At 40.2% G+C, this 11048-nt stretch overlaps 2 protein-coding genes across 2 annotated transcripts; both read left to right on the top strand.

Moving 5' to 3' along the window:
- The first annotated feature begins 1979 nt into the window (after positions 1–1979).
- LOC107303640 (defensin-like protein CAL1) lies at positions 1980–2650 on the top strand. Its single transcript, XM_015833705.2, has 2 exons — positions 1980–2120; positions 2203–2650. Exons 1-2 carry the CDS (start codon positions 2057–2059, stop codon positions 2436–2438), a joined length of 300 nt encoding a protein of 99 aa, XP_015689191.1. The 5' UTR covers positions 1980–2056; the 3' UTR covers positions 2439–2650.
- Positions 2651–6085: 3435 nt separating this feature from the next.
- Positions 6086–10277, top strand: LOC102717588 (probable LRR receptor-like serine/threonine-protein kinase At3g47570). Its single transcript, XM_006647004.3, has 2 exons — positions 6086–9173; positions 9811–10277. The coding sequence occupies exons 1-2, from the start codon at positions 6086–6088 to the stop codon at positions 10179–10181; spliced, it is 3459 nt and encodes a 1152-aa protein (XP_006647067.2). The 3' UTR covers positions 10182–10277.
- The last annotated feature ends 771 nt before the right edge of the window (positions 10278–11048 follow it).

Raw genomic sequence — 11048 nt, 5'->3', positions numbered from 1 at the left:
TGCGGGCGATGTTGGTTTAGCATGTGCTATATATAATTATACTCGTGTGAACTGATGCTAGTATTTTTTTTCCTTTTTCTGAATGTTGCGACACGCATGAGATTATTCAGAAAATTTGAAAAGAGTGGAACGAGTCATATTCAGTCATCACAAGCAAAGTAGATAAGTGCAGGTCAGCTGAGAGCCAGAGACTGGCTCCACATAAACAGTCCTACCACCTCATCGTTTCGCTTATACTTATTAATAGCTATAACAGGTTATTAATATATTTTTTTCATAGCGATTTAAAAGTAAATGCTTAAAATAAATTATGTTGGAAAAAATTCCAAATTCAACTTCATAGTTAAGTTTAAAAATTCTAATATTTCTATACACTCCTTCCCCTTTTCTATCTCTGCCACTCAAGCCAGCTGCTGGTCTTGCACATGGTCAGGGGTGGATTTAGTATAAGAGCGGTGGAGGCTCGAGCCCCTACCTTTGTTAAAATTATGGGAGCTCCCGCTATGACCCCCTAAAAATTTTATATTGAACATTAAAGAAAAAGGCACTAAAGCTCTAACTAATTTGTTCTAACCCCTTTAGCAGTGTTGGCTAGATCCGCCACTGCACGTAGTGGCAAGGATTATAGTAGATGAGCCTCTTCCTGGTTGGGTAGCCTCTGGATATGGGGCCTCCGCTCTTAGATCTGATTGCGGTGGTGCCGACATTAACTCGCCCTGGCGTGCAACTAGCAATGGGGCATCTAGGAGGATCATCTTTTCGCTTGTGAAAGAAAAAGTCAAATGTCGTATTTACAAATAAAAAATAATTGCTGAAAAAAATTACACACATGTTCTTAATGATCTAAAAGTCAAGGCTATAAAATAACTATGACGAAGAAAATCTAAAAATCAACTTTAAATTTAATGTTAAAAACTCAAACTTTGGCCTATAAGAATAAGCAAAAGCGAAAAGATGATGCGTAGGTCTTCTTCTCTAACCGTGCACATACCCTACGGTGTTTCTACAATGATGATGACTGACACCATGGTGACTCAAGTTATCTCAGTTTGTCAGGGATGTTCCTTCTCCCTCGTTGTTGTCTGTCGCTGATCTAAGCGACCAATAGGGGAGACAAGAGGAAGGCCAGGGCTTGGTTTAAACCTTCTAGATTGATCTTGACTGTCGCTCGACATCGGTGACGTCTCTTGGTGCCACACACATTCCAGAATGGCCCATTCCTCAATTTCATGTCCCAGGGTGGATTTTTTAGGTGAAAACCTTGTTCCAGATGTGCAGAATAACGACGATGACATGCTAGATGTCGCAACATTCTTAGAGGCATCGCGTTAGAGATTCTCTGTTTGTGCAATGTTCTTGTGGAAGTGTTCACGGCAGTTGCATTAGGTTTGGTGGCAATGATAGTGACAAAGATTTGGACCAACGATTGATTTTCAGCTTAGTTACCCTCCGGTGTTATCTTCTACTTTGGTTTGACGTTAGTTGCTGCTGGTGATCGGAGCGAAATTCAATCGACACATAGATTTAACTGTTGATTTTGGAGATTCTGCTTTTTGTATTTTAAGAGAGATAACAACTACTTACAACATGTAAACTGTTGGGAGCATTTTCTTGTTAGCCATTGATGGAAATTTATAACTTTATGATGGCATTCTAGGTAGTTTTTCTTATGTTTAATCAAGTTGTAATCCTAATTAACAGTTGTCCATTTTGTAACCTCTATAATAATTAGATATAGTCTCTTTAAAGCAATATCTAAAAAAGAGAGTAATTTAATGAATCGCCCTAAAGTAATAAATGCAAATGTAGATTGTGAAGATGTTCAAGGATGGATTTCTTTCAATTAATTCCTTTCTCCTATCAAATGAATCTCCTGAAGATATGCACACATTACTCTCTACATGAGGATTTTCAATTAATATATCTCCTTCAGATTCAGATCTGCACAGCATCAGCAATCACATATAAACAACTATTCTCCTCATCTGACCGTCCAAAACCTCCCCCTCTGAACTAAAAACACACAAACAAACAAAAAATCCATCACCATTCTTCAATGGAGCCTTCACGCAAACTCTCCATGACCGCCGCCGTTCTCCTGCTGCTCATCGTCGCCACCGGTACGCATTCATCCATCCATCCATCAAAGTTGTTCTTGCTGTTCATGATCGAAGTTTGCGCGTGCATTTCTTTGTTGTGCAGAGATGGGGACGGTGGTGCAGGCGAAGCTGTGCCAGAAGGAGAGCAGCGAGTTCAGAGGGGTGTGCATCCGGTCGCAGAACTGCGCCAACAAGTGCAAGCTGGAGGGCTACGTCGACGGCAAGTGCAGGTACCTGACGCGCCGCTGCTTCTGCACCGTGGAGTGCGGCAGCGACCACGGCGGCCTGACGCCGCCGGCGCCGGAGTCCGGCCGGAGTCTCCGTCGAACGAATGAATGAATGATCGATGAAACTATAACTGATGATGTGGTTTGTTCACCGGGTTGCAGCTACCAAATGTAGAACCTGATCGCTTGCTGTGGTAATGGCTAGGATTGTGATTTGTTCATTGGTGTGTCGGATGTGTATGCTCGAATGATCTGAATAAAATTGGTGAAAACAGTTAAAGACAATTTGCTGTGTTCGCTGCCTGACGCAATTGCAGCAAATTTGGAGAGCGGTGACTTCAGGAATGCGATTATACTATTGGCCAGCAATCATTTCAGATTTTCAGTGGAAACTGGATGCAGTACGCAGATATATCGTGATGTGATCTCTATTGAGAAGACCATGGGCAGGTATATATGCATGTCCGCATGTGAGAGAAAAGCCCCTAACTAAATCTAACCAGAAATATTAATCAAACCAAACAAACTGACTAAATCCATATAGCTGCTAATATTTTCACCTAGCAGCGAGTGGCTTTAACTCCGGCCCGGGAGCAGTCCCGTCTCCACCGTTGCAGCTAGTTGGCTGCGTCATTTTGCAGCCCTACGGTGCAAATTATTTCTTAGTTTTTTACCTACATATTTATTGACTTGTAGAACGGTGTGTTTTTTAAAAAGGTTTTTTTTATAGAAGCTTACAATTTCGCCTTTCCAAAATAAATTTTTAACATTGTATTTTCTCCAGTAAAAAATACTTATCGTTTATGATAAGATTTTGTCAAACTTCTAAAATTCTGACAAACATATAAAAAAGATAATCTTTTATCCACAAAAAGACACAGTGGTTGCCTTACTTTCACTAGGACGAGAGAGGCAGTTCAAACTTCGAAGGAAAAAGGTGAAGGGTAATCTGAATATTTTGTGTTCCCCACATAAGATGAAACGGAAGTGTCATAGACCGAACAAAAACAAACTGGATGTGCTATAAACCGAATACAAAAATGTTTTGTACTATTTCACCAACTTATTTTCTGTGCTACAGATTAAAATTTCGTATAATTAAGTAGTCAAAGTTATGTCTTGTTAACTCTGACAAGTCCATATCAACGTTCTTTTGTAACCGAAAAGGTTACGGAGAAATCTTATGAGTGGAGCGTGGCACACTGATTGTGATTTCCTTGTACTGCATTTTGCATCTGTTTCGGTTGTTCTTCCAAGATAGCAAAGCCAGGTCAAGGTTTCTTAATATTTTATTATCATAATATAATGTAATAGCTAAAGAAAACTTCAACTGTTTGGTAAGATGACATTAATGTTTTTTTTAATTGAAGATTTTGTGTGCTATCTTTGACGCTGATCTCACCGCCTCAAAAGTCATCGGGTCCTATTTGATATTTCTGAGTAGCCTGATGACTAACTCAACATAATTAATATCCTTCCTAACCACTTTGTGGCCATAATCACATTAGAAAATGCATGTCATGCATGCCATGATACGTAATAATCATAGGAGTCACCACTTGTCATTTTGTCAATGTCAGTACTCTATCCTTCAAAACACATCATGGTCAGAACTCCTAACAAATTTGTTTGAACAAGCTTGCTATGTACTATCAAAGTCCAACAAGAATTACAAAATCGTGTCAAGTTGGCAACCTCTGTTTTTTGCTCCACTATTTTGGCTCAAACCGTTGCTGAGTAATATTCCAACCTGACGTAATTAGTTCTGAATGACACAAGTTAACTAGCAAGTTGGAACATCATAGTCAGAAAAATACATGATGGTGACCATGCAGAACTGACATCAGCAATTATTACACAAGCTAACTAGCAACTGGAACAACATTGTCAGCAAAAATTACATGCAGGTGGCCATGCAGAAGTCACACGCGGCAAGTATATTTTCATCTAGCTGGGTAAATTTAATAAGGTTTGTCTTTCTGGGTAAAACAGAAGACGTGATCATTGGCATAATATTATCTTGTCAATATGTTCTATGTTGCAAAATACCAAACTAGTATTTTTTTTATGTGGATCTACAGTTCATGTACAGGCAATGGCAATGACTCTCTCATCCGATCTGAACTAGGCCCTGCTAATTAAATAAAAAATGTACTAATGTATGTGTGGTATGGGTAGGGTTGTATGCAAACCAAGACTGATGCTTTTATTTGACCAATCAAGACGAGCATATCAAAAGAATGATCGATGACTCTATATACTAAATTTTAGCAATTATATTAAAAAATAATCTCCAAGAGACTACTCGTATGACTCATGTCATTTGAATGATAAACTTTCCCCCTCAATGGCCAAATCTAGCATGTCTTCCTCCTGTCCTCCTACAAAGTTTGGATGCTATCGGTAGATCCAACGAGGATGGCCCATACTTTCTATAGTAAATCTAGAGAGTGAATATTAATAGTGGATATGGAGAGTCTGATATAGGTGTTGGAGTTTCAAAAATTTAGACAGTAGTAATCCACTGTCAGAATTTAGAGGGGTCTGTTACAGTGCACATCAATTTAGAGATATATTTTTTTCATATAAAATTACTAAAATAAGATTTAAAGAGATAAAATTTTAGCCATGCTCTTAAAGATGCTCTAAAGAAATAAGTTAAATGGATTTTAGAAATCTGCCTTGGATATATTCTATTAAGAACAAATCAAACAGCGGCATTTAAAACCAGATATCATATAGCTGATTGTCCATAACTTAGTTGACTAATTATAAGTTGTTAAGTGGCTGCTTCTACTAACCATGTTTGTTAGCTGAAATTGATATATCTTGATAAGTAGCCTACACCTTACTGATGGTTCTAGCTTCTCCTAGCTTTCTGTTCAGTTTTTTTCTAAAAGAATGCCAGTGGCAATTTGAATATAGTCACCGCATGAACACCTTCAGGGGTCATCATTTTTGCTTTTTAAAGGAAAAGGTGAAACGATATATTTACAAATGAAAAATAATTTATAATAAAAGTTTTATATACATGTTCTTAGCGATGTAGAAGGTAAGGATAAAAAATAAACTATGATGAAAATCCAAAATCAACTTTAAATTTAAAGTTAAAAGTTTAAATTTTGGCTTATAAGCTATATGCATGGGAAGAAAAAAAGGTAGGATTGTCAGAATACATGAATACAATATACCTCGCTGATATTGGATATCATGCTGAGGATAGTCGGTTACGTGTGCCAGCTAGTAACAAATGACAGAGAAGCATATGGAAAGAAGAGGATTCTAGTCAACAATGGTAGATATTATTAAAAGCTTTGTGCATGTATCCATCCAATTCATTTATCAGCTTGTCTTCTCAGTCAAATTCAGCATGCTAGCTTTTCACTCCGCATACATATTTCAATATACTGTCAAATGAACACGCACATCAGATATCTTACACTGCTGGTTATCCAAGAAATACAACTTTGGCACCACTCTCCAATCTAAAACCATGTAGCATTATATTAAATGCAATTGCTTCAGTCAACATGGCATGAAAGATATCACATTAGGAGTCTCCACAAATATTAGATAATAAAAAGTAATCAAGCACAAAGTGCGTGGTCGACCAGTCAAAATAAAATCAACCCAGAAGTCCTGCAAAATTGAATTCAGACCTCTCTCTTCCTAAAGCTAGGAACACAGTTTTTTATTTTAGGTCTGGAATCAGTAGGCCTGCCCATTGAAATTTGAAATTTACAAGTATAAGACAAGTGTATGCCTGTCTGCACTCAACATGCCGTACGCAAAAGCCTCAGCATCAACAGCAAGATGATCCGATTGTTTGCTTCCTGCCCAAGCCCAAAACACATTCAATTCTTGGCTGTCTTCATCTTCTCATGCTCCCTGCCATTAGCAATCAGTGATGACACTGATACTGATCGAGAAGCCCTGCTATGCTTCAAGTCGCAAATCTCTGATTCAAGTGGAGCCCTAAGCTCCTGGACCAATACATCCCAGAACTTCTGCAACTGGCAGGGCGTCTCATGCAACAACACGCAGACTCAACTCCGAGTCATGGCACTCAACATAAGCTCCAAAGGCCTCAGTGGTTCAATACCAGCTTGCATCGGCAATCTGAGCTCCATTGCAAGCCTCGACTTATCAAGCAACGCCTTCCATGGAAAAATTCCAGTAGAGCTCGGGCGCCTGCGACAGCTCAGGTACCTGGACCTGAGCATCAACTCTCTTGAAGGTCATATTCCAGATGAGCTGTCTTCGTGCAGCAATCTCCAGGTACTCAGCTTATGGAACAACTCCCTCCAAGGTGAGATACCAACAAACTTAACCCAATGCACTCACCTCCAGCAAGTTAGACTTGACAATAACAAGCTTGAAGGCAGAATTCCCACTGGGTTTGGGCTGCTTCGTGAGCTGAAAACTCTCAATCTCTCCAACAACGCCCTCACAGGTGCCATACCACCGTTGTTGGGCAGCAGCCCGTCTGTTGTATATGTTGATCTTGGGAGCAATCAGCTCACAGGAGGAATCCCAGAGTTTTTGGCAAATAGTTCGTCTATTCAAGTGCTGAGGCTCATGATAAATAGTCTTACAGGGGAGATCCCACCAGCCCTCTTCAACAGCTCCACATTGACAACCATTTACCTCAACCGTAACAACTTAGTTGGCTCCATACCACCTGTTACAGCAGTTGCTGCACCAATTCAATACCTTGTTCTAGCCCAGAACAACCTCACAGGAGGGATTCCAGCCTCACTGGGAAACCTTTCTTCCCTGGTTCGTCTGTCTCTTGCAGCAAATAACTTGGTGGGGAGCATCCCTGAGAGCCTAAGTAAAATCTCAACTCTAGAGAGGTTGATTCTCACATACAACAACTTGTCTGGTCCTGTGCCAGAGTCTATTTTCAACATGTCAACTTTGAAATATCTTGAAATGGCCAATAACTCACTCATCAGCCGACTACCACCAGATATAGGCAACAAGCTTCCAAACCTTCAAACCCTGATCCTATCTACAACACAGTTAAATGGGCCAATCCCAGCTACTCTTGCCAATATGACCAAACTAGAAATGATTTATCTTGTTGCTACGGGGCTCACTGGTATAGTGCCATCGTTTGGGTCCTTGACAAACTTGCGGGACCTTGATCTTGCATACAACCAGCTTGAAGCAGGGGACTGGAGCTTCCTCTCATCCCTTGCAAACTGCACTCAACTGAAAAAATTGACCTTGGATGGGAATATTCTCCAAGGAAGTTTGCCTAGTTCAGTTGGTAATCTTCCCTCACAGCTTGACTGGTTGTGGCTCAAACAAAACAAACTTTCTGGGACAATTCCCCCAGAGATTGGTAACCTTAAGAGTCTCAGTATTATGTACATGGATAACAATATGTTTAGCGGAAGCATCCCACCAACCATTGGAAATCTTAGCAACCTACTGGTTCTAAGTTTTGCAAAAAATAACCTCTCTGGCCATATTCCAGATTCTATTGGTAATCTTGCCCAACTAAATGAGTTTTATCTAGATGGGAACGATTTCAACGGAACCATACCTGCAAACATAGGGCAGTGGCAACAATTAGAGAAGCTTAATCTCTCTCACAATTCATTCAGTGGACACATGCCAAGTGAGGTATTCAACATTTCTTCCCTGTCACAAAATTTAGACTTGTCAAATAATCTGTTTACCGGGCCCATACCACCAGAAATTGGCAACCTCATAAATCTTGGAAGCATCAGTATTGCAAACAATCGCTTGACAGACAATATACCATCCACTCTAGGGAACTGTGTGCTTTTGGAATACCTTCACATGGAAGGGAACCTTCTTACTGGAAACATTCCACAATCTTTCATGAACTTAAAAAGCATCAAGGAGCTGGATCTCTCTCGTAACAGATTGTCAGGAAAAGTTCCAGAGTTCCTCACACTCTTTAGTTCTTTGCAGAAACTCAACCTTTCCTTCAATGATTTTGAAGGGCCAATACCATCAAACGGTGTCTTTAGTAATGCTAGCAGGGTTATCTTGGACGGAAACTACAGGCTGTGTGCAAATGCTCCAGGGTATAGCCTGCCCCTTTGCCCTGAATCAGGATCACAAAGCAAACACAAGTCAACTGTTCTCAAAATAGTGATTCCAATTGCAGTGACTGCTGTTGTAATTTCATTGCTGTGTTTAACGGCTGTTCTCATCAAGAGAAGAAAAGAAGAACCAAGTTTGCAGCACTCTAGTGTGAACTTGAGGAAAATATCATACGAAGATATTGCCAAAGCAACAAACGGGTTCTCTTCCTCTAATTTGGTTGGTTTGGGCTCCTTTGGGGCTGTTTACAAGGGCCTTTTGTCATTTGAGGACAATCCAGTTGCTATTAAGGTTTTCAATCTCAACAAGTATGGAGCACCCACAAGCTTCAATGCGGAGTGTGAGGCTTTAAGAAATATTCGTCATCGGAATCTTGTCAAAATTATTACTTTATGCTCTACGGTCGATCCAAGTGGCTATGATTTTAAGGCACTTATCTTTCAGTATATGCCAAATGGGAGTCTGGAAATGTGGCTACATCCAGAGGACCACACGCATGGCACGCAAAGATTCCTAACTTTGGGTGAAAGGATTAGCATAGCCCTGGACATTGCATATGCTTTAGATTATCTTCATAACCAGTGTGTATCCCCACTAATACATTGTGACATGAAGCCAAGCAATGTTCTTTTGGATCTTGAAATGACTGCATATGTCAGTGATTTTGGGTTGGCGAGATTTATGTGTGCTAATTCAACAGAAGCACCTGGCAATTCAACAAGTTTGGCCGACCTAAAAGGATCCATTGGATATATTGCACCAGGTGAGAGAACTTGGAAACCTATACTGATTCTTGCCTTCTATGCTTCAGCCATCTATGTATCTATCTATCGATTATATTATAAAGACAGCTCGAAAAGAAGCCACCATATTTGCTCTGGAGGCTAGAAATCACCACATTAATCTAAGAAAAGAAAAATACCTTAACCGTTAGACCATGGTGGGTCTAGATTATAAACAGTATAGATTGATCGATATAGTTGTATGAAAATACAATTATATTCATAGAAATAGAACGTTTTTTAAGTTCAAAATTGACAATTGAATAATTTACGACTATCCAGCCTAAGAGTTGTATATGAAATCCAATCCAAACTTACATAAATAGAATATAAGAGTTGTATATGAAATCGAAGTCTATATAAACAGAATCTAAGAGTTGTATGTGAAATCCAAACCTTATAGAAATAGAAAGTTGTATATGAAATCCAAATATACTTCTACATAGCGGTATTTATAGAAACAAAATTTCAGAGTTGCATATTACTAACTCTACTTGAATTATCTATCTTCCAGCAAAAAGGTGCAGGGTAATCCCCTTGTTTTATTTACTTATGCAATGTTACAGGAATTTTATTTTCCTCTATTCACCTTTGCTATGTTTTCAAACAAAAATGCAGAGTATGGAATGGGTGGGCAAATATCGAAAAAGGGTGATATCTACAGCTATGGAGTTCTTTTGTTAGAGATATTAACTGGGAAGCGTCCAACTGATGAAAAATTCAAGGATGGCATGAACCTCCATGAACTTGTGGATGCTGCATTTCCACACAGAGTAGCAGAGATTTTGGACCCCACTGTGCTACACAACGATTTAGATAGTGGAAACTCTGAAGTGATGCAGAGTTGTGTCCTCCCACTAATTAAGGTGGCCCTCATGTGCTCCATGGCATCACCAAAAGACCGGTTAGGGATGGCGCAAGTTTCCACTGAAATACACTCCATCAAGCAAGCATTTATTGATCTTTCCAGTGGAGGAAAAATAGTGTGACTGGAAATTAAACAAATTCAGTGCATTGGACACTACAAAATAAATCTAGTTAAGCCTTCTCTCGTTTTTTTGTTACTTTTCTTCCTGAAATTGATACCAGTGATCTACAAAGTGTGCTTCTTTGGAAATACTATGTAAGGATACTTTCATTACCATAATGAAGTATACACATGATTAATCTCTTGATCGCATGTCCTATGATATGTATGTTTAGGACAGCACCAGTCTTTCGAATTAATTAGATTGTTGCAACTTCATTATGGTAATGAATCAACAATCTAATCTTTCGAATTAATTAGATTGTTGCATTTGGTGCTGTCCTAAATATTTTTTTTAGAGAATGGTATTTTTTACCCGGCCTCTATATCCACCAGGACATATGCAGCTATTTTGAACCCAGAATCTTACTACTCAGGTCACTGTAACCACTGGGCTACATGCCCTTTCACATATGATATGGTTAGTGCTGAGAACAACCACAACTCACAACTACATACGACGACATCACAGAGCGAAACGGGGGCACAGGCATGGCGTGATTACCGCGTGCGTACTGTCGGAGGCATTTCGACAAACACGCCGCGCGCACGCGGAGTCCACAAACACGCCCACGGCAACGCCGCGCGCACGCGGAGTCAGAAAGAAGTAACTAGCACACTGACCTCGGAAGTAGGGCGCCCGGCCGGGGGGAACCCACCATCTTCGGCCACTCTTCGCTGCCGCGCGGCCGACTCGGCGTCGCTGTCGTGCGCCCACCGGCTCTCGCCTCCGGCGGCAGCGCAAGCAAGTTGGAGAGAGAGAGAGAGAGAGAGAAGGAATTTGGTTGGGCCGTGGGCGGGGCCGGGCACGCAGAGGCCTCATCACTTT

The sequence above is a fragment of the Oryza brachyantha genome, chromosome 2 (genome assembly GCF_000231095.2).
Source record: "Oryza brachyantha chromosome 2, ObraRS2, whole genome shotgun sequence".
Lineage (NCBI taxonomy): Eukaryota > Viridiplantae > Streptophyta > Magnoliopsida > Poales > Poaceae > Oryza > Oryza brachyantha.
Note: the sequence above shows the minus strand (reverse complement) of the source record. Positions and strands in the feature narration are given on the sequence as shown.

What these genes read in the sequence shown, in the direction of transcription:
- LOC107303640 (XM_015833705.2), top strand. Translation starts at nt 2,057, where the DNA reads ATGGAGCCTTCACGCAAACTCTCCATGACCGCCGCCGTTCTCCTGCTG. An exon ending in GCTGCTCATCGTCGCCACCG is followed by an intron (nt 2,121 to 2,202) that starts GTACGCATTCAT and finishes TTTGTTGTGCAG; the next exon opens with AGATGGGGACGGTGGTGCAG.
- LOC102717588 (XM_006647004.3), top strand. Translation starts at nt 6,086, where the DNA reads ATGCCTGTCTGCACTCAACATGCCGTACGCAAAAGCCTCAGCATCAAC. An exon ending in CATTGGATATATTGCACCAG is followed by an intron (nt 9,174 to 9,810) that starts GTGAGAGAACTT and finishes ACAAAAATGCAG; the next exon opens with AGTATGGAATGGGTGGGCAA.